The sequence below is a fragment of the Lutra lutra genome, chromosome 16, assembly GCF_902655055.1.
Source record: "Lutra lutra chromosome 16, mLutLut1.2, whole genome shotgun sequence".
Taxonomy (NCBI): domain Eukaryota; kingdom Metazoa; phylum Chordata; class Mammalia; order Carnivora; family Mustelidae; genus Lutra; species Lutra lutra.
Genome location: NC_062293.1, coordinates 15542341 through 15564797, shown reverse-complemented (window position 1 = coordinate 15564797; position 22457 = coordinate 15542341). Strand labels below are relative to the sequence as shown.

The following is a 22457-nucleotide window of genomic DNA, read 5'->3' as shown; positions in this document are numbered from 1 at the left end:
TCATTTCTCTTTTCATTTAAATAATGTTTTCTATATTATTTCAGTATTTCAATAGAATGTTTTCTATTTCATTTCTCTTTTTCTTTCCTTTTGCTTTCTTTGATTTGCTGTTTGTTTTTGAACTATATGAAATAGAAGCTTAGATACTGATTTGATTCTTCTCTTCTAATGCATTCCATCTTCTGTATATTTATTTATAAGCATTGTTTTAGTTTCATTCTCTATGTTTCCATCATTTATATTTTCATTATAATTTATTGCAGATATATTAAAATTTCCATTGTAATGCTCTCAAAGACTTAAGTCCTTTGAAATTTATTAGAACTTGCTTTATGATGCAGACTGGTTCATTTTGGCTTGTATTTTGTGTACAGGTTGTATATTCTTTATTTGGAAGAATGTTCTATGTATATTAAGTCTAGTTGGTTAATCAGGTAGTTCAAATCTGTATCTTAGTAAAAAATTTTTTTCATCTGCTTGATCTTATAGCTATTGTCAAGGGTGTGTTTGTCTCCCATGTGATTATGGGTTTTCCATATCCTCTATTAGTTTTGTATATTTTTGCTTTATATATTTTTAAGCTTTGTTATTGGGTCCATTCATACTTAGAAGTATGATATCTTTTTGTTGGTTTAACTTTTTAATTATTAGGAAATGTCTCTCTTTATCTTTAGTAGTGTTTATTGCCTTAAGTTGACTTTGATATTGGCATAGCTCTGACAGCTTCCTTTTAATTGTTTTTTGGATGATATGCTTTTTCTCATCATCTTCTATTTAATCTTTCTTTGAATATCAGTAGTCTTATAGTATAGTCAAAATTTAGCATGGTAACTATAATTTGAGTTTAAAGCTAATATCTTATTATTTGTTTTATTTTATTGATGTGCACTATGCTTTTTTCTCTCACTTTTTACCTTTTTTGGTCTAATGAAATATTTTATTCTTTTTCTTACTTCAGTTAACCTTTAATGGCTATTCTAGAAATTACTACATTAATTTTGAGTTATTGCAGTCTGATGGAGATTATTACTTCTGCCATTTCTGCATAATATAGGTATCTCAAAAAGTTTTAACTCTATTTATCCCAATCCTGACTTTTTTTTGGTTATTGTTGTCACACATTTTAAATCTACATATATTTTAAACTTAACAAGTTAGTAATGTAATTATTTTTATGGTTATTCATGTTTGCAAACATTTTCCTTTTTTATGGCTCTTCCTTTATGCATTTCCATGCTTTTTTTCTAGTTCATTTTCCTTCTGTTGGAAGAAATCTCTTTTAGTATTTCTTTTACTGATAAATTCTTGTTATTTTTCTGAAATCACCTTTATTTCATTTTCATTTTCAAACATTTTAAAATTGTGAATAGATTTGATTGGCTTCTATTTTCTTTCAGAATTTTCAGGAAGTCATTCCATTCTCTTCTGCCATTCTTAATTTCTGTTGAAAGTTATTTCTGTCTGTTGTTTGTTGCTTATTTAAATTTTTTATTTTTCTCTCTAGTTCTTTGAAGATGTGACTTTATGTTAGGAAATTCTTCTTTGTTATTATTTCAAATATTGGTTCTTTCTTGTTTTCTCTCTGCTTTCTTCTGGAATTTCAACGATGTGTATAGTAGAACCTTTCAGTGGATTCCATAGGACTCTTATTCTCTTATGTTTTTCAAACTTTATTTCTCAGTGCTTTGATTTGGATATTTTTAGTTAACTTCCATTTTAGTTTATGTTTATTCTATTCCATCTGCTGGAGGCACCAAGTATTGACAACACTTTTCAGAAATTTTGCTACGGAGAGTAACGAACGATATTGGCAGTAATTGGACCATGTGGGAACAAAGAGAGGGACTTGCTTATTTGTTTTTGGTTAAGAGATACTAGCATGTTTGTGTTATGATTGGAATGATTCAGTAGTGTGAAAAAAATTAAAGCTGTGTGAGAAGGAAAAAGTAGATGGTTTTTGGCTAAAAGTCCTTGAAGAGGTGAGAGGACATGACTCAAAGCACAACTGGAAGAATTTTCCTTTGATAGAAGTGGGACATAAAGAGGATAGGCACTCGTTCACATATATCAGTGGTCTTTGAGGTGGAATTCTGGCTTGGTCAATGGAAAATATGCACCTGGTCTAAGTTTCTAGACTCTTATTAAATTTTGGATGTGTGTGTGTGTGTGTGTGTGTGTGTGTGTGTGTTGGGCGTAAGGGAAAATTGTTCAAGAAAAGGAGAGTCAAATGAAAGGGTAAGCTGTATTTATAGCTACCTAATTCTTTATTTTATTTCTTTGTACCCTTCATGATATCTATCTTTATGTCTTAGGGCACTCAAAGTATTATAGTATATTTTTAAAGAAACACTAAAAGGTTTAATTAAGTTAATTTAATTAAATGTTTTTGTCATATTGTTAAAATTTCTGTACTATATATTTAAACATAATTTAATTCCAGATAGTGCATTTAAAATTAATTATTAATAATATTTTGAGTAGAAAATCAAGTTTTCTAATGTATTTTCCCTTATTTTCTTTTACAGTCTTGTGAGTACTAGAATAGCACAACCATGTTTCGGAATAGTCTCAAGATGCTTCTTACTGGAGGGAAATCAAGTCGTAAAAACAGATCAAGTGGTAAGTGACTATGTTACACTTATTCTGTGTGATATTTTAGAAAGGGAAGTTCTTTTAGGGATCTGAATTGATGCTACAACTTTATATTTATTAAATGGTTTGTTTAATTTAGAAAAAAAGAAAGTTTATATTCCTCTAGGCTGCCATAATCTTAATTAAGAGGTTGGAACACTTGAATACTTACCAGGAGCAGTCAGATAAAAGAAAGCTTGTGGAGGAAACATATTTATTTAAAATATATGACAGAGTAATTCTTCTGTGTACTACTTATTGAAAACTTTCTAGACCAAAATTTACTTTATGAATTAACATGTGATATTATTTCAGTCCTAGGCACTCTTTGGGGAAAGAGACTATAAAAATAGAAACTGTCCTCAGAGGGTTGTACAGAAAGTTAAATACAATGCAACTGAAATAGAATTCTGTAGTCATTAAAATAAAGTTTATTAAGGTTGGTTTAAGATAAGGAAGTAATTTTAGGCTTTTAAAGTAAAAACAAACAAATTATATATATACTTTTTTTGAGAAATGTTGATGAGAGATGTACTAAATATTTGTTTTTTGCTAATGGGTTATAGATATATATTATATTCTTTTAATCTTTTCAATTTCCCAGTTTTTCTGCATTTTATAAGTTAATTTTCTTTTTTGACAGTTTTTGAGATTTGCCTTATTTGGTGAATGTTTTGCATTCACCTGAAGATAATGTGGATTCTGCAGTTATTGGGCACAGTGTAGTTAATGGTGGTATTCATGTATTTTAGGTCTTTATTTATTTTAAAGAAATTATTTACTGAGATATGCTTAAATCTTATACTGTGATTATTGAATCATCTCTTTCTCTTTCTTGTTCCTAACGGTTTTAGCTTTAAATATTTGGAAGCTATTTTATTAGATACATTGTCATTTAGAATTGCTCTGTCTTCCTGGTGAATTTGACTGTTTCACCGTAATGAAATGTCCTCTTTATTTCTAATAATGTCTTTTGTTTGAAAGCTGACTTTGTCTAATATTACTGTAGCTATTCTAACTTTCTCTTGATTGGTGTTTGCATAGTATGATTTGTTTTATTCTTTTACTTTTAGCATTTCTATATGGTTTTAATGTTAATAGGATATAGTTGAACTTTATTCTTTCAGACAAGTTTTTTCTCTTAGGGGAGATGTTGGTTAATCCGCATTAATTCAGCCAATGATCTCTTTGGGTTTAAATATCACATACTTCAGTGTACTTTCTACTTGTTCTGACTGATGTTCTTTCTCCTTTCTTGGTTTATTTTATATTGATCAAAAACGTTTTATAATTATTCCATATCTCTTCCTTTTGACTTGGAAGTTACATATTCTTGCAATTCTTTGTGTGATTACCTTAAAGATTCGAGTATCCAAGTTTAATGTCAATTGGTACTTTCACTTTCTTCTTGGACAATACAAGACCATTAGGTTCTTTTTACCTGTGTATGTTTTTTAAACTCCACAAGACATTATTATTGTTGTTTTATGTAGTCACCATTATTTTGGTTTACCTACATATTTGATCATTATATTGATTTTCATTCCTTCCTTCATCCCTTACTTTCTTCTAGATGGAATAACCTTTTTAATCTGGAGAAGACTCTCTATCATTTCCTTTCTTTGATAAATTTACTTTTCTTTTTGTGAAAACGTCCTTATTTTGTCTTTATTTTTTATAGGATATTTTTGCTGGGAGTAGAATTCTAGGTTGGCAGTTATCTTCCTTCAGCACTTTCAGGTATAGTTCATTGTCTTCACCACTTGAGTTATTTTTGGTGAGAAGTCAGTTGTTAGTCTAATTGCTGCCTCTTTAAAGGTGATCTGTCTTTTTTCTCCTTTTTTTTGGTTTTCTAGATTTATACTGATGTGCCTAGGAGTGGTTTTCTTTTTCTTTTCTCCTTTTTTTTTTTTAAACTATTATTAAAGTATGGTTGGCATACAGTGTTATATTAGTTTCAGGTATACAACATACTCAATGCTTACCATGATGATTATAGTCACCATCTGTTGCCATACAACATTATTACAGTGTTACTGACTATATTCCCTATACTGTACTTTCCATCTCTGTGACTTTTTTTTTAACTGAAAGTATGTACCTCTTGATCTCCATTATCTTTTTAGCCCATCCCCCCAAACCCCTCCCTTTTGGTATCCACTAGTTGGTTCTCTGTATTTATGAATTTGTTTCTGTTTATTTGGTTGATTGGTTTTTTTTCTTTTAGATTCCACATATCAGTGAAAACAAATGTTACTCATCTTTGTCTGATTCATTTCACTTATACCCTTTTCTGTCTTTTTTTTTTTTTTAAGACTTTTATTTATTTATTTGACACACAGAGAGAGAGAGAACACAAGCAGGGGTAGTGGCAGAGGAAGAGGCTCCCCACTGAGCAGGGAGCCTGATGTGGAGCTCCATCCCGGGACCCCGGGATCATGACCTGAGCAGAAGGCAGACACTTAACAACTGCACCACCCAGGTGATCCTTTTAGTGTGTATTTCTTAAGGACAGGGAAATTCTTTTACATAATCACAGTATAGTTATCAATCTCAAACAGTTTAACATTGATAGAATGCTTTTATCTAATCTACCATTTTCCAAATTTTGCCCGTTTACCCAGTAATTTCCTTTGTAGAATCCGCCCCCCCCCCCCCCCCCCCCCCCCCCCCCCCCCCCGTATTTCCAAGATCTAATCAGGATAAGGCACTGCATGACTTGTTGTGTCTTTTTTACTCTCATTCAATTTGAAATAGTTTTTCTGCCTTTTTGGACAGTTTTGAAGAATAAAAGCTCTCTTCCTTTTGAAAATAAGCAGAATGCCCCTAATTTTGTGTTTGATTTTTTTTTTTTTTTTAAATGATTAGATGCAGGGTATGTATCTCTGGTCTGAATGTTACTTAAATGTATTTTTTTTCCCCTTTGGGGCATCATAGCCAGAAACATACAATGACTTTGTCATTCATTAGTGATTTTGATGACCAAATCAAGGTATTCTCCATGTTTTTCTATTATATAGATACTGATTTTCCCCTTTCAACTGAAAAACAATTGGCAGATGGACACCATTTTATTTATGGTTTCCTATTCTTTGTCAGTATTCTCAGTCTTGTCTCTCGCCAAGCAAGGAGCCTGATGTGGCACTTGATCCCAGGACTCCGGGATCATGACCTGAGCCAAAGGCAGATGCTTAGCCTACTGAACCACTCAGGTACCTGTGGATTAAATTTAGATTTAAAGAAAAGTTGCAAAGATAGTACAGACAATTCTCATATACCTCTTACTCACTTTTATCCGTTGTTACATCTTATTTATTATGGTCCATTTGTCTAAACTAAGAAACCAGTGTTGGTACACTACTGTTTACTAAACTCCAGATTTTTATTTGGATTTCATTAGTTTTTCCATTCATGTCCTCATTCTGCTTCAGAATCCAATCCAGAGAACTACATTGCATTTAGTTATTTTATCTCCCCAGATAGACTGAGTTTGGCAGAAGACAATAATTGACATCATTCCACTGGTCACTTTTTGATTACACACACACACTAATATATGTCAGATATCCATACTGCCTCCACATTTGACATTTAAAGAAATGGTTTGTCCAAAATTTGTTTTGTGGTCTAGAACCATGATTTTCTTAGACACCTTTAGCTGTTCACTTTTGACAGCAGCACCAACATTTTCTCTCACTTCACAACTTCATCTAACTAATAGAAATCAATTAAGCCATACTAGGGTACAGTTGTGGATAGTCTTTGCCCTGAGTACTGGATAAGTAACTTATGCATACATACTATCCTTATTAAAGGTAGGCATTATATTTTCACTTCAGCAAAATTACAAATTATTATATGCGAGACTTCTGAGTAGTACTGCTCTAGTAGAGATATTGTTAAATTCATACATGTCAAGGTTCTACTGTATTATTAAAGCTAATTCCTTTGATTTACTAGGTATTTAATTATGTCAATAATGGTTTTGCAGTCTTATTTTAGTATTTATTCTTCTCCATGGTTTTTCATGTAAAATGTTTATAATTTAGAGTAGTTATGTTAGAGTAGTTATAAAAATAGTGCTTTGTGTTCTGTATGAAAAGAGCCCTATTTGTAGAGAAGCAGTACTTTTCTTCAAATGTACTCTAAGGCAGGAAATTCTAGAGCAAGAATAAATTTTATAATTTAAAAAAAAAGTATGCTTATGGAATGACTTCATAGGTGTTTTCATCATTACTTTTTTCTTTAGTTGTTAATGAATAATTGGGTGGACTTTATTCTTTATATTAACTTTTGTTCTCATAGCTTATATTTAGGATTAATAAGGTGAGATTTCTCATAGGCATAATTATTTGGATATTAGGAAACCAACTTAGTATTAGTTTAAAAAGAATTTGTAATAAAGAGAAGTTGTTATAATTTGTCTTTTATTTTTTAAAGATTTTATTTATTTAACAGAAAGAGACATAGCAAGAGAGGGAACACAAGCAGGGTGAGTGGGAGAGGGAGAAGCAGGGAGGGAGCCGGATGCGGGACTTGATCCCAGGACCCTGTCATCACAACCAGAGCCGAAGGCAGATGCTTAATGACTGAGCCACCCAGGCACCCCATAATTTGTCTTTTAAATAGTTGATCTGAACTTTTGTGTAGGTCACTAGATAAATATTTCACAGAAATAGATTTTATATCATATAATAACATGAATTTTCTCAGGCATTGTTTTCCCCCTAAGGACATGTGAATATCAGCTTTGAATTTTATAACTTAATTAATATTTTCTATGTAAAATTGTTCTTGATGCATATAGGACTAGGTACTCCTCTAAGTTATGAAAAAAAATTGTATGACTTTCCTGAATTATGAGTTATAAAGGAAATATATATGTGTTTCTAAGCTATTTAAAAGTTATATGTTTATATAGATCTTTTCTTAACTTTATTTTAACCTTATTACTTAAAATCATTCAAGTAATTAGTAAAAGTTAAAATATGCTTCTTTGATATATGTAAATGCTATTACTTAGTATCACTGTACTAGTAAACCATCATTCAAGTATGAGCAGGAGAAATAACTGCTAGTTTCAGATATTCAAGGACTCAGAAAGTATAGTACCCCAAGTATAACAAAGCTATTGGGAGAAAAAAACTTGAGGGTGTCTCCCAGCAAAGTAAGAAAAAAAAAAGAGGTCAGGAATATAGAAAGAAAAGTAAGACAAAGTGAGTAAAACTTATAGTTAAATACAAATAATCACCAGGGGTGCCTGGGTGGCTCAGTTGGTTAGAGTCTGCCTTCGACTCAGGTCATGATCTCTGGGTCCTGGGATGGAGTCCCACATTGGGCTCCCTGCTTAGCAAGGAGTCTGCTTCTCCCTCTCTCTCTGCTCTCCAACCCCAGCTCGTGCATTCTCTCTCTCTCTCAAATAAATAAATAAAATATTTAACTATATTAAGTAAACTAATTTTATAACTGCTAATTTTTTTTTTTTTTTTTTTTTTTTAAAGATTTTATTTATTTATTTGAGAGAGAGACAGTGAGAGAGAGCATGATCGAGGAGAAGGTCAGAGAGAGAAGCAGACTCCCCACAGAGCCGGGAGCCGATGCGGGACTCGATCCCGGGACTCCAGGATCATGACCTGAGCCGAAGGCAGTCGTCCAACCAACTGAGCCACCCAGGCGTCCCTATAACTGCTAATTTTTAAACTACTAATTTCGTAACTCATATATGTTAATTTCTTTTTCTTTTTTCCCTTCCTTCTTTCTTTTTTTTTTTTTTTTATTGCCTAGTCAAGTGTCCAGTACTTTTTTGCCTTAAATCTATCTGGGTTTTTGTATTTAAGGTGTATCTCTTGTAAATGTCATGGATTTTTGTCTTGTTGTTAAGTCCAATTTGGTTTTCTATTTCTAAATGGTATAATTAGTCCATTTACATTGACTGTATAACTTGATATGATTTGGTTTAAGTCTCTTATCTCTGTTTTACATTCCGTATGTTCCTTGTTCTTTTTTTTCCCTGCTTCCTGTCTTTTAAAAATTTATCAAAAATTTTTTTATATTCTATCCATTTTCTTAGCCTTTTAGCTATACCTTCTTGGAATTTTGTTAAAGAGATTACACAGGGATTACAGCCTGCATTTTTAACTTTTTATGATTTAACTTGAATTTTTATTTTACTACTTTCTTAGCACTGTAATGACCTTATGATGTTTAATTCTACTTATATCCTACTCTGTTGTCTTATATTTTACTTTTTTTTTATTTTTAAAAGATTTTTATTTATTTGATAGAGACACAGTGAGAGGAATGAACACAAGCAGGGGGAGTGGGAGAGGGGGAAGCAGCTCCCTGCTGAGCAGGGAGCTCGATGCGGGGCTCAATCCCAGGACCCTGAGATCATGACCTGAGCTGAAGGCAGATGCTTAATGACTGAGCCACCCAGGCGCCCCTTATATCTTACTTCTATGGCATGTATTTCATAATATGTTATACTACTGTTGCTTTAAGCAGTCAGTATCTTCAAGATTTTTTTCTAAATGTATTTTATATTAACCCATATATTTACCTCTTCTAGTATACTTCCTTCCTTCTTACAAAATGACATTTTAGGGGTGCCTGGATGGCTCATTTGGTTAAGTGTCTGCCTTTGGCTCAGGTCATGATCCCAGTGTTCTGGGATCAAGCCCCACATAGGGCTCTCTACTCCACGGGGAGTCTGCTTCTTCTTCTCCCTCTGCCTGCTGTTCCCGCTGCTTGTGTTCTCTCTCTCTCTGTCTCTTTCTGTCAGATAAATAAAAAATCTTAAAGATTTTATTTATTTATTTGTCAGAAAGAGAGAGAGGGAGAGAGAGCGAGCACAGGCAGACAGAATGGCAGGCAGAGGCAGAGGGAGAAGCAGGCTCCCTGACGAGCAAGGAGCCCGATGTGGGACTCGATCCCAGGACGCTGGGATCATGACCTGAGCCGAAGGCAGCTGCTTAACCAACTGAGCCACCCAGGTGTCCCTAAATAAATAAAATCTTAACAAAAGAAAAATGGTGTTCTCTGTGGGATTCTTCTTCACCCTGAAGAATTTCCTTTGCTTTTCTTCAAGTGTAGGTCTGCTAGCAGTGAATTATAATTATCTCAGTTCTTGTTTTCCCATGATGTTTTTACTTTACCTTCATTTTTGAAGGATATTTTCCTTAGGTGTGAAATTTTAGATTGATAATTTTTTTCTTTCAACACTTTAAAGATGTTTTCTATTATCTTTTGACTCTTATTGTTTCTGATGGAAGGTTAGCCATCATTTGTGTTGTTTCTCTACCCACCCTCCAAATTGGCATGTAATGTGACCTAATTTGGTCTGTTTGCTTTAAATTTTTTTTTCTTCATTTTGGCTTTTATCACTGGGATATGATATTACCTAGGCATATGATTTTCATTCTGTTACCTTTTTTAGGTTTTGGAGAGCTTTAGTTTATGTGTTGATGTCTCATCAATTGTGGAAAACCTTAGCCATTATTTCTTAAAGTATTTCTTCTATTTTTTTTTCATCTGTGTTTTGGAACTTTGGTTTGTATATATTAGATTCTTTGATATTTTGTATATGGAGCTGTGTTATTTTTTTTTTTTCTTGTTGTTTAATTTATGTTCGCCTGTCTTCATGTTTACTGATTCTTTCTTCTGCTCTGTCTAGTCAGCCGTTAAGCCCAGTTAGTTAATTCTAACTTAGCATTTTTCAGTTATAGAATGTTCATATGGTTCTTTTATTTTTTTATTTTTATTTTTAAAAGATTTTATTTATTTATGTGACAAGGAGAGAGAGAGCACAAACAGAGGGAGAGGGAGAAGCAGACTCTGCCGAGCTGGGATCCAGATGTGGGGCTTGGTCCTGGGACCCCGGGATCATGACCTGAGCCGAAGTCAGATGCCTAACTGACTGAGCCACCCAGGCACCCCCATATGGTTCTTTTAAAGATAATTACATTTCTCTATTGAAGTTTTCAACCCTTTTTTTTTTGTTTTTATTTTTAACGTCTTTTTTCTTAGCATACATAAAAGCTAAAAATAATAGCATAATAGCTGACATCTTTGCTAAGACATGTAGGTCATATATGCATTGGCTTCTATTAATTATTTTGCCAGTTGATTACGGATCATATTTTCCCGCTTCTTCACACATCTCAACATTTTTCTTTTGTTTGTTTTTTTTTAAAGATTTTAATATTTATTTATTTATTTGACAGAGAGAGAGATCACAAGTAAGCAGAGAGGCAGGCAGAGAGAGAGAGGAGGAAGCACGCTCCCCACTGAGCAGAGAACCTGATGTGGGGCTTGATCCCAGGAACCTGAGATCATGACCTGAGCCGAAGGCAGAGGCTTTAACCCACTGAGCCACCCAGGCACCCCTACATTTTTCTTTTGTTTATCAGACATTGTGTTTACAAGAACTGTAGTGTCTGGAGTAAATAATTTTCTTGAGAGAGGGAAAGCCTTTGCTTATGTAAGGCATCTGTGATGAGAGTCTGACCTTTTGGATTTCATGGACTATTGAAGTGGATAAGGGCTAGGTTATAATTCAGTTTGTTTCAATTCACATGTATTCCATATGTCTAGGGTCAGATCTCTTTGTCTGTGTCAATCCTTACCCTTTAGCAGGACTCTGGCTAATTCCATCTGATCATGAGATTGTCATCAACTTTATTGTCAGGCTTCTAGTCCTCCATATTGTTGCCACCATGAGCTTAGTAGAAATCCTGTGTGGAGAAACAGTGAGCATGGAGACCTGTTTTGTTTTGTTTTTTTAAAAAGATTTTAGTTATTTATTTGACAGAGATCACAAGTAGGCAGAGAGGCAGGCAGGCAGGCAGAGAGAGGGGGAAGCAGGCTCCCTGCTGAGCAGAGAGCCCGATGTGGGGCTCCATCCCAGGACCCTGGGATCATGACCTGAGCTGAAGGCAGAGGCTTAACCCACTGAGCCACCCAGGTGCCCTGGGACCTAGTTTTGAATATAGGTTCCCTCCATCTTCTATATTAGGAGCTGGTAAATTGTGGCCTACAGGCTAAGTCTGGCCTACCACCTGTTTTTGTAAATAAAATTTTATTGGGACATAGCCATACTCACTTGTTTATGTTTTGTCTATTTCTGCTTTTATGTTATAAGAACAGAATTCTGTAGTTATAACAGTGACTAATAAGTTTAATATTGGGGGGGGGGTACCTGGGTGGCTCTGTTGTTAAGCATCTGCCTTTGGCCCAGGCCATGATCCTAGGGTCCTGGGATCGAGCCCTGCATCAGGGTCCCTGCTCTGTGGGAAGCCTGCTTTTCCCTCTCCTACTCCCCCTGCTTGTGTTCCCTCCCTTACTCTCTCTCTCTCTGTCAAATAAATAAATAAATAAAATCTTTAAAATAAACAAATAAATAAGTAAAATGTTTAATATTGGGGTGCCTGTGTGGCTCAGTCAGTTTGGCATCTGACTTTTGATTTTGGCTCAGATCATGAACTCAGAGTTGGGAGATTGAGCCCTGTGTGGGGTTACTTGCTCAGGGCAGCACAGAGTCTGCTTGGGATTCTCTTTCTCCCTCTCCCTCCACCCCTCCCCCTGCTCATGCATGTGTGCTCTCTCTCTAAATGAATACATAAATAAAATCTTTAAAAAATGGACTTCAGGGGTACTTGGGAGATGCATTTGGTTAAGTGTCCAACTCTTAATTTCACCTCAGGTGGTGATCTCAGTATTATGAAATTGAGCCCTGCATCAGGTGCCATTCTCTATGCAGTGTCTGCTTGATTTTTCTCTTTCCATCTGCTCCTCCTGCTCATGCTCTCTCTCTTTCTCTAAAATAAATAAATAAATCTTTTAAAAAATAAAATAGACTTTATTTTTTAGGTCACTGTTAGGTTCATAGCAAAATGAGGGAAAAATACAGAGATTTCCCATATACCTCTGCCACCACATATGCATGTAATACTCACTTGCCTTTCCTCTCAGTCTCCTCAGTGGTCTTCCTTTTCATCCCCTACCATGTTCATACTCCATCCAATTATCATTTCTGTCCTGAGAATAGATATCATTTTTTGAGATATTTTACTTTGCTTGGTTTGGGTTGTTGTCAGTCTTTCTTGATAAGTACAAGCCCTACAAGTTTACTGACTGACTGATTTCCAGCATCTAGAATATGCCTAGAAATTAGTAGATCTATAAATATTTGTTGAATGAATGAACAAATATACTGTTTTCTGTGATTCACCATCATCTGCCCTCACTCTCATCCTACTGCCATGTCAATTTTCTTTTTTTTTTTTTTTTTTTTAAAGATTTTATTTATTTATTTGACAGAGAGAGATCACAAGCAGGCAGAGAGGCAGGCAGAGAGACAGGAGGAAGCAGGCTCCCTGCTGAGCAGAGAGCCCGATGCGGGACTCGATCCCAGGACTCCGAGATCATGACCTGAGCCGAAGGCAGCGGCTTAACCCACTGAGCCACCCAGGCGCCCCGCCATGTCAATTTTCTTAGCTAAAAAATTATTAGCTTGGCAGTACCTGACCTCACCTAACTTCTCAAGCCTTATTCTCTGTAATTCTTATTAAGAAACTTTCTACTTTAGGGGCGCCTGGGTGGCTCAGTGGGTTAAGCCGCTGCCTTCGGCTCAGGTCATGATCTCGGAGTCCTGGGATCGAGTCCCGCATCGGGCTCTCTGCTCAGCAGGGATCCTGCTTCCTCCTGTCTCTCTGCCTGCCTCTCTGCCTGCTTGTGATCTCTCTCTGTCAAATAAATAAATAAAATCTTTAAAAAAAAAAAAACTTTCTACTTTACCTAAATCAGACTTCTTAATCCTTTATATTATTAATGTTTTACCCCTTTGATCATGACACTCACTCTATCTGGAATAAACTTGCCACTTGCTTTCAACTTACCTCTTTAATCCTATCTAATCAGTCATTAAAGTCCAGCTTTTATCTCATTTTGGTTCATAATTATCAGCCTTTTGCCTCATGTGCTGTAGTGCTTATTGCCCGTATTCCTAATATGTAACTTCTGTTGTTTATGAACTTTATAGAAATGTTTTCCTAATATAGATAGGTTAACTATCTTATGGTTAAGGGATGTACACTTTTTTCTGTCCTCCCATCAGTTCAGACTGTCACTGTATTTACATTTTATATATCCTTATTTCATTGTAAGTGAGTATAAGAGGTCAAGTAAAGTTACTGGCTTTGTTGACTAATTCTTACCTTACATTTGCTTATGTTCTGTTTCACAAAAGCAGATGACTTTAACATATCTTACCTCATTTAATCTGTATAGCAAATACCATGTCATTTTACAGATGAGAGAAAAAAGACTTGCTCAAGATAAAAAGACTTTCTCGAGTGTCTACAGCTAGTAGACAGCCATAGTAGAAACTTGAATTTTCACTTTTCATATATTGCTGTCACTGAATAAATGAGACAGTTAGTAATGGAATTAAGTCTAAACTGAGATCTGAAAACTGTATCTTTTCTTTGAAGTAACAAGTTGGATGTTAAGAGATTTTAAATTGCTAAGGATTATGTCACAGCAACAAGTAGGCCAGAGTTTAGTGGCTTCTTGTGGTAGTTGAGAGAGATTTTTTTTTTAAGTTGTGTGCATTTTTGCTCTTTGATTTTTTTCCCCTTATTTTTCATGGAAATGTTAAAAATGGGTACCAATTATTTGCTGTTAGTTGACTTGTCAGTTTCTTATATATTTATTATTTGAAAAATTGCCTTAAATGTAAATATTAACATCTCTCCATGACTTTCCTGATTATTTTATTATTATTATTTTTTTTTAGAGAGAGAGAGAGAGAGTGAGTAGGGGGTGGAGGGGCAAAGGGAGAAGGGGAGAGAATCTTGAGCTAGTTCCATGCTCAGCATGTCACAACCCTGACATCATGACCTGAGCTGAAATCAATTGTCAGATGCTTAATCAGATGAGCCACCTAGGGTACCCCTGCCTTTCCTGATTATTAAATGTACAGTAATACAGTTGAGGTTAATTAAAAACAATATTTTTCATGCAGCAGAATATTGATCTCAATAATTTTTCTGCCCATACACTCCTGCAATATTTACTAAAAATATCACGGATTCTCAACTAGAGTGGCAAATATAAAGATGAGAATTGGGCAAGTTAAGTTAGATAATGCTTCCCTTCCAGTTGTGGATATTTTCTCCTCTGTTCTTACTGGCTTAAGGTAGAGTATTTGTGTATAGTCAAGTGGGAGAGAGAATTAACAGAATGGAATGACAAATAGTGAAGGCCATAGTGAGAAATTACAGCAAGGAGATGCCCCCTACCCTTTCTTTACATCCCTCTTATTATTTTGCATGTACAACCCTTTTATATTCTGTCTCTATTGTAATTATCACTATTTATCTTATTTTATATCTTGTTACTCTGTTTTATTATCTCTCTTTCCTACTGGAAAGCAAGATTCATGACAAGTTCATTCTATTTTCCACTGCTATATCCTTAGCACACCTCAGCACCTAGTAAGCACTTAGTGGTACTTGTTTTATGCGTGAATTACATTTATAGGAAAATATTTCTGGGATCAGTGCATAAAATGGACTGTAGTGAGGAGATCCTAGTTAAGAGATGATGAAAAGAGTAAAGAAGTGACAGTATGATCAATGAGGTTACATAGGCAGACATTTTGAGGTAAAATAGAAAGGACTTGGTTACTAGAATATCTGGGAAAGGAAAAGAATGAGCAGAAATAGTTTGTTCTGAAATTTCTGGCAAGAGAGACTAGCTAACTTGTGACATTGCATGATTTTGGACCCATATTATGTGTACAGTGATCATATATTAAATGAATAACTATCCAGAGAGAAGCTTTTACCTTTGCATAGAATTTTTTTCAATTTTAATAAATTATTTATTTATTTAAATTTCTTTTCAGTGTAACAAAATTCATTGTTTATGCACCACACCCAGTGCTCCATGCAATATGTGCCCTCCATAATACCCACCACCAGGCTCACCCAACCCTCAGATTGTTTTTTAGCGTCCATAGTCTCTCATGATTCATCTCCCCCTCCAGTTTCCCTCAACTAATAGAATTTTGCTTTTAAATAAAATTTATTTAACTCTATGGTTTATTTCCATTCTTCTGGGTTCCTGTGTAGTCTACCCTTATTTGAGCTTTGGAATTATGCTTCCCCTGGGCTTTAGGACAAATTAATGTTACAAGCCCTTTTAGCCCTGCACTACAATTACATAGGCCAAAAATTCGTTTCCAAGGTTGTCTGTTTTCACGGTTTTCTGTTTCCATTCTTGTTACTGAAGAAGGAAGCCAGAGAAATCTATGTAGGGTTTTTGCTATCAGCAGAAGTCCTTTTGTGACTCATTCTTTCCAATTTAAGGGATGTTGTTTTCATTTTTTTTTTTTTAAGATTTTATTTATTTATTTGACAGAGAGAGAGAGATCACAAGTAGGCAGAGAGGCAGGCAGAGAGAGAGGAGGAAGCAAGCTCCCTGCTGAGCAGAGAGCCCCATGTGGGGCTCGATCCCAGGACCCCAAGATCATGACCTGAGCTGAAGGCAGAGGCTTAACCCACTGAGCCACCCAGGCGCCCCTGTTGTTTTCATTCTTGTAATTAATTTGTGCCTGTCCTCCAGGTGCCCATTCTTTGCCTAGTGCGCAAGGTGCTTGAAATTTAAAATACTGATTGAAGTTCCTCTGAAAGCTGTCTTCAGTTATTAATCCAATCATATATTTTAAACAATTTTTTAAAAGATTAAATCATTTAAACTGGCTTAATCTGGGCACTCTTCCTGCATATCAGTTACTTTAAAAAGCCAAGTATATTTCAGATATGCCACTTAAAATTCTACATTCACAAATCAGAATGTGCAATGAGGAAAAATAAATATTTAGGAAATAGATCCTAATTTTTGATTTAAAAAGATATTTTAGTAGTGTTAAAACATAAAATTTTCTTTTAATGCTTTTTTTCATAGAGCATAGTTTGATATTTGGTAATGCTTTCACCAAGTTAAAATGGTAAATTATTTTAACACTGTCAGATTTTTCATCTAAATAGATCTAGTTTTTTGTTTTCTTAGAAAACTTAAATGCTCTAGATTATAGATGTGTGCTTTTGCAACTTTGTGATATTTAGTACTACCTCATGGTTTCCTCATATGTAATATAATCATGCTTATTTGTGATATGTGCAGATTTTTTGAGGAGGCGTGGAGGGGCAGACAGAGAGGGTGAGAGGGCCTGTTAAGCAGGCTCCACACCCAGCACACAGCCAGCCGCATGGCTCAGTCCCACGATCCCCAATATCATGACCTGAGCCAAAACCAAGATTCTAATGCTTAACTGACTGAACCACCCAGGTACTCCTATATGGCAGTTTTAATAAAAATACATACATGTACTCGTGATAGTAAAATGTTAATGATAGATCCATGAAATGAGTGAGATGCTAAAAAGAGAAACTATCTTTTAAAAGTTGCTGTGGGGTGGCTTTCATAAACTCTTGTCCTCAAGGATCTTTGGAGTACGGTTCTGTGAATGGGGAACATCTTTACTGCAAGTTGTATGTCTTTAAAGAAACTCTGTTTCGGTTCCTGGGTCACTCAGTCAGGTAAGTGTTGAACTTTTGGTTTTGGCTCGGGTCGTGATATGGGGGTCATGGGATTGAGCCGAGTGTTGGGCTCCATGCTCAGTGCAGAGTCTGCTTGAGATTCTTTCCCTCTTTCTCTCTCCCTCAGCCCCTCCTCCCACTTGTGTGTGGGTGCACGTGCATGTGTCTCTTTCTCAAATAAATAAGTGAATAATAAAAGAAACCCAGTACCCCAAAATTTAACATTATAAATGTGTTCTGCAACCTCCCCTTCCCATTTTCATAAATTTCTTATATTCAGGTTTTATTTGACTTCCTGGAGAAAATAGATTAACTTAATTTTTTCCAGATTCAGAGTGTTCTAAGAGTCATGATTTTCTTTCTTTCTTTTTTTTTTTTTTTAGGAGTTTATTTATTTATGAGAGAGAGAGAGAAAGATGGCGAGAGTGATAGCATGGGGGCGCAGGAGCAGAGGGAGAAGGAGAACCTGACTCCCTACTGAGCAGGGGGCCCATCACGGAGCTTCATCCCAGGACCTCGAGTTCACGACCCGAGCCTAAGGCAGACATGCTTAACTGACTTAGCCTCCCCACCAACCCCAAGAGCCATGATTTTCTTTCATTCATCCCTAAGTATCTTCCATCAAAAGAACTGGTTCTCTAAAAAAGTTTCATAAGGATCTTTTATGTCTCACCAGGATATAAAGTAAGCTAGTCATGTTTTTAAACTAAAGATTAACAAGCTGGGTTTGATTTTGTTTTGTTTCTTCCTAAACCACCCTTAATCTTTTAATAAGTTGAAGGAATAAGTAACAATTGAAAACGTTATCTTTATTATTAGAATGACTGAAATTCTTGCATGGTAGCTCCATGGTTCAGCAATTTTCAGATGGAATGTCTTTCGTGAAATTATTTCTTGTAATTAATAGGATGTATCAGTAATTATGGCAGATATGATAAAGATATCGCTATAACACTAATTCTATTTCTATAACAAAAGAGTTTTACTATCCTCAGATAGTAAACCTATGTCTATGGTATTGAAATGTCCTTTCTGTATGTATTGTCAGGGAACAAAAATTCCTGTTTTTTATCCTTCTTCTAGACTAAAAATCAAATTGACATGAGACAGATTAACAGGAGAAAATCAAATTTAGTAAACTAAGTATTGAAAATCCATATAGACATGGAGATTCCAAAGAGAGGCATCATAAGGTATATATGTCTTTCTGAACTAAGGAGGAGGGGAAAGGGTCCTGGGCTTCAAGGGGAAGGAATACCCTTCACAGGAAGATGAAGAAGAGTAAATGTTTAGTAAACAATTGTTTGCTGGGCCACTCAGACAAAATGGGACATGGAGGACTTGGATCAAACAGGTCTTGTCAGGTTCCTCCCAATATACCACACTTAGTTTATACAATAACGTAGTTATCTATGAGGATAACTCTGTTCCTATAGTAGATTCTCTAAATTCTTTTTAGGCAGTTGAGGTGAGGTAAAGCACTTTCCCTGAATTTGCTGGGTTTTGATTGCTTTCTAACTCAAAATGGTCTTTATGCTAAGGTGGCTCATTTTGAGGCAGCCTGCCCTTGGCTATTACAGTATATAAAGATATAAAACTTGGGAAAAAACTTTGTTCATCTGCATTACAGTAGACTCAGATTCAGCCTATATTTATTGAATATTTATTATGTGCCTTGCACTACATTAAATACTTTAACCAAAATTATACTCATGTATTAGTCTACATTAACTTGAATTGCATGTAAAAATTTTAAAATTGTGGGATGATTTGCTCACTAAAGATTTTATTTTAAGGGGGTGCCTGGGTGGCTCAGTGGGTTAAGCCTCTGCCTTCTGCTCAGGTCATGATCTCAGGGTCCTGGGATTGAGCCCCGCATCGGTCTCTCAGCTCAGTGGAGAGCTCACTTCCTCCTCTCTCTCTGCCTGCCTCTCTGCCTACTTGTGATCTCTTTCTCTGTCAAATGAATAGATAAAATCTTAAAAAAAAAAAAAAAGATTTTTATCTAAAATAAACTTACCATTTTGATTAGGAAAGAACTTGGTGTAAATATCATTTATGGTTATTGTAAAGCATTTAGGTAGTAGTCTGGGTTCAGACCAAGAATGTTATTGGGAACAGAGCTATCTCTTAGACATTTTATGTTCTTGGTCCCGTTTGTCATGTGGCATGAATTTTCTGAAAAAAGCCATATTATTTCATCTTATATTTTGTAACTTAGTGACCCTTTAGAGTAATGCTATTCAGTAAAACTTTCTGTGATGATGGATATATTTTATAAGTCTGCATCCAGAATTGTAATGGAAAGAACTTAGGACTGCCCCCCAAGTATGGTTAATTAAATCACAAAGGGTTTTTTTAGTGCTTATTCTGTATCAAGCATTGTGATACATGCTGGGGATAGTTCTTGTTCTCTGAGAGCTTAAAGTTTAATATAGGAGAGAGATTCCTAGCCTAACAGTGATAATACAGTTTAGGGAGAGGAAGGAGAGGAGAATGCAAGTTGAACACTGAAAGATAAGTATGAGTGAGGGCACACTGGGAAGGTAACATTTGCCAGTAGATGAAGATAGGAGACCATATGGTACATTCTGGCATGTGTAAGAATTCTCTATTCCTGGAACCTAGGGTGACTTAGAAAGTTGCTAAAAAGAATGGACAGTTAATCACTCATCAGTCAGTGAAGCGTCTTGTGTACCATGCTGAAGTTTGGATTATAGCTTTAAAGCCACAAGGGAGCCATTGCAAGGTTTTAAGTAACTGATGAGTAAAAAAGATTTTAGCATCTAAACTCAGCACCTCTGCCCCCCATTTTTTTTTAAAGATTTTATTTATTTAATTGTTTGACAGAGAGAGATCACAAGTAGGCAGAGAGATAGGCAGAGAGAGAAGGGGAAGCAGGCTCCCCGCTGAGTAGAGAGCCAGATGCAGGGCTCTATCCCAGGACCCCGAGATCATGACCTGAGCTGAAGGCAGAGGCTTAACCCACTGAGCCACCCAGGCGCCCCCCTCTGCCCCAGACTTTTTAAGTTTGAAATTTCTAGAGGAAATGAGAATTTTCTGTTAAAATTTCTTTGATTAAGTCCTGTATAATCTTTTCCCTAGTCAGTTTTATTTGCTGTTGTAGCAGTTAGAATAGTTAGAATTACCAAAGATCCAATTTAGAATGACTGAGATATGAAGGGAATTTATAATTTCATATAATAGAAAATTCTGGAGGTGTGGTGATTATAGAGAAGTTAATTCTGAGGCTCAGCAGCATCACCAAGGACTCAGTTTCTTTCCATCTCTCTGCTCTGCCATTTTCAGTGTATTGGTCATTGTTTTCCAGTTTGTACATAGCTGCAAGAGAATTACCACACCTTCAACGTGTATATTTGCACACATCATTGTCAGAGACTGGTAGAACAACTGGCCTTCTTGGGTCCATTTTTAAGATTGAGAAAAGTTTCTTGAAATCCATCTCTCCCCCATTTGCTTCACATCCTGTTGACCAAAGAAAAGCATGTAACTTTCTTAATCCAATTAATGAAATTGCAATTATTATTACTAAGATTCATTTACTAATTAAGGTTCACTCCCAAAGGCTAGGGAAGAGAACCAACCTAAAAAAACTAAAATAAAATCGGTGTTCTGTTAGTGTGAAAGAAGGGATTGGATGGACAACCAGTGGAACCTGCCACTTTGGTACTAATCTAACTGTGGGGTTTTTTGGTTTATTTCTAAAATTAGTAGTTTTTTCCTTACCAAGAATTACAATAGCCTGTGTTTGCCCCTAAATAGGAAAGACAGGAGGACCTCCTTATTGTTAGGGTCCGTGATCAAAGGAGCAAGACTGATACAAAGTGAAGGTCAAGCAAAGCTTTATTTCGCGCCAGCACGGAGAATCAAACCGACCGGTGGGGGCCGCCTCTTGCAGAGAGAGCAACCCCTCCCCAGCCTTATAGACTAACTTTTATAGGGCAAAGGCCATGTAGTTGAGCCTGGCCACACACAGGTGGCCAATGAGATTGTAACACACAGAGAAAGTTGCATAGTCATGCTAGGTCACACACGGGTGACCAATTGAATTACAATTTACCCTATAGTAGATATTTGAACTAGCCTATCACCTTGGTCAGAATTGGCGCCCAAAAGGCGGGGCCCATATTCTTTGGTAGTTAGGGAGATAGTATGTGCGCTTTACTGATTGGATGCCTCCACCTGGCCTGACATGTCCTGGTCTGGGCTCTGTTACCAGGAGCTGGTCGGCCATATTTTACTGGTTTCCCAGACTTGTTTCTAAGTAAGTTCCTCTGGGGAGTGGGGGAGAGGGCAGGATCAATCTAAGTTCACTGCATAAACAACAAAATGGGCTGTTCTACCGAGATGGGGTCGCTCTGGCTAAGTAGGCCCTTATACTTATGTTTGTCAATAATGTGTATACTTTGCTGTGAAGTTTGCAGGTGAAATAGAGCTATGGTGGCATAAGTCAGTCTCTTTGAGTCTTACCTACTTTTAAGACCTATCTTCTTTAAAGACTTGGTTTCTGACCTGCAAAGCTAAAGACCGGGCTCTGAACCATAGGATTTTTCTGTATGCGAGGCCTTGCCTGGGAAACAAACCAGATGATCATGCTAGAAGATAGATTTCTATATTGTTCTGATCAGTGTAATTCTTTTCTAGTTTATAAAGTATGAGTACATGGGAGATTAGCTCTTACTAATTCTTTTCTCCTGAATATATATTTTTAATTCTATGAATCCTTTCTGTGTTTTTTGTTAAGGGGCCAGATTTTTCAACTCAAATATTTGGAACAGATTTGTCTGCTTTTTTGCCATCACTTCCCATCCTAACCACAAAAGACTTGGCTGCTTTTGAATATTTGGTGGGAGAAAAACAATATTGCAGAAAAATTTATTTTTTCAAAATAATGCCTAGCTGTACTTTTTTGCCCTAAAATTTTACTTGATGCCTCGTTCTGTTACCTCTGTTATTATTCATGCGCTAGTTAGTGCAGTCATTTCTTTACTCAGAATATTGTGTTACCTTGTGGCTATTCTTTGTTCCCATCTTAAAGAATGATGGCCAGACTAGTAATAAATCTCCTTTCTGTTAACCTTCCAATTACTTTATATTCTGAGGCTGAAGTACTGTTAGATACACTTTAGGTACTTCTCTCTTCACCTCCTCTCTCTGTTCTATCTTTTCATCCCTGATTATATTGTGAGCACCTACTATGGG

The 22457-nt window shown here is 35.8% G+C and overlaps 1 protein-coding gene across 6 annotated transcripts in view; it reads left to right on the top strand.

Moving 5' to 3' along the window:
• Positions 1–22457, top strand: part of TANC2 (tetratricopeptide repeat, ankyrin repeat and coiled-coil containing 2) — a 375400-nt gene that overhangs the window by 52305 nt on the left and 300638 nt on the right. For all 6 annotated transcript variants that reach the window (XM_047706886.1, XM_047706885.1, XM_047706884.1 and 3 more), the window contains exon 2: positions 2526–2619. In XM_047706886.1, the coding sequence (XP_047562842.1) occupies positions 2553–2619 (67 nt within the window). In that variant the 5' untranslated portion in view covers positions 2526–2552. The remainder of the gene's footprint in view (positions 1–2525; positions 2620–22457) is intronic.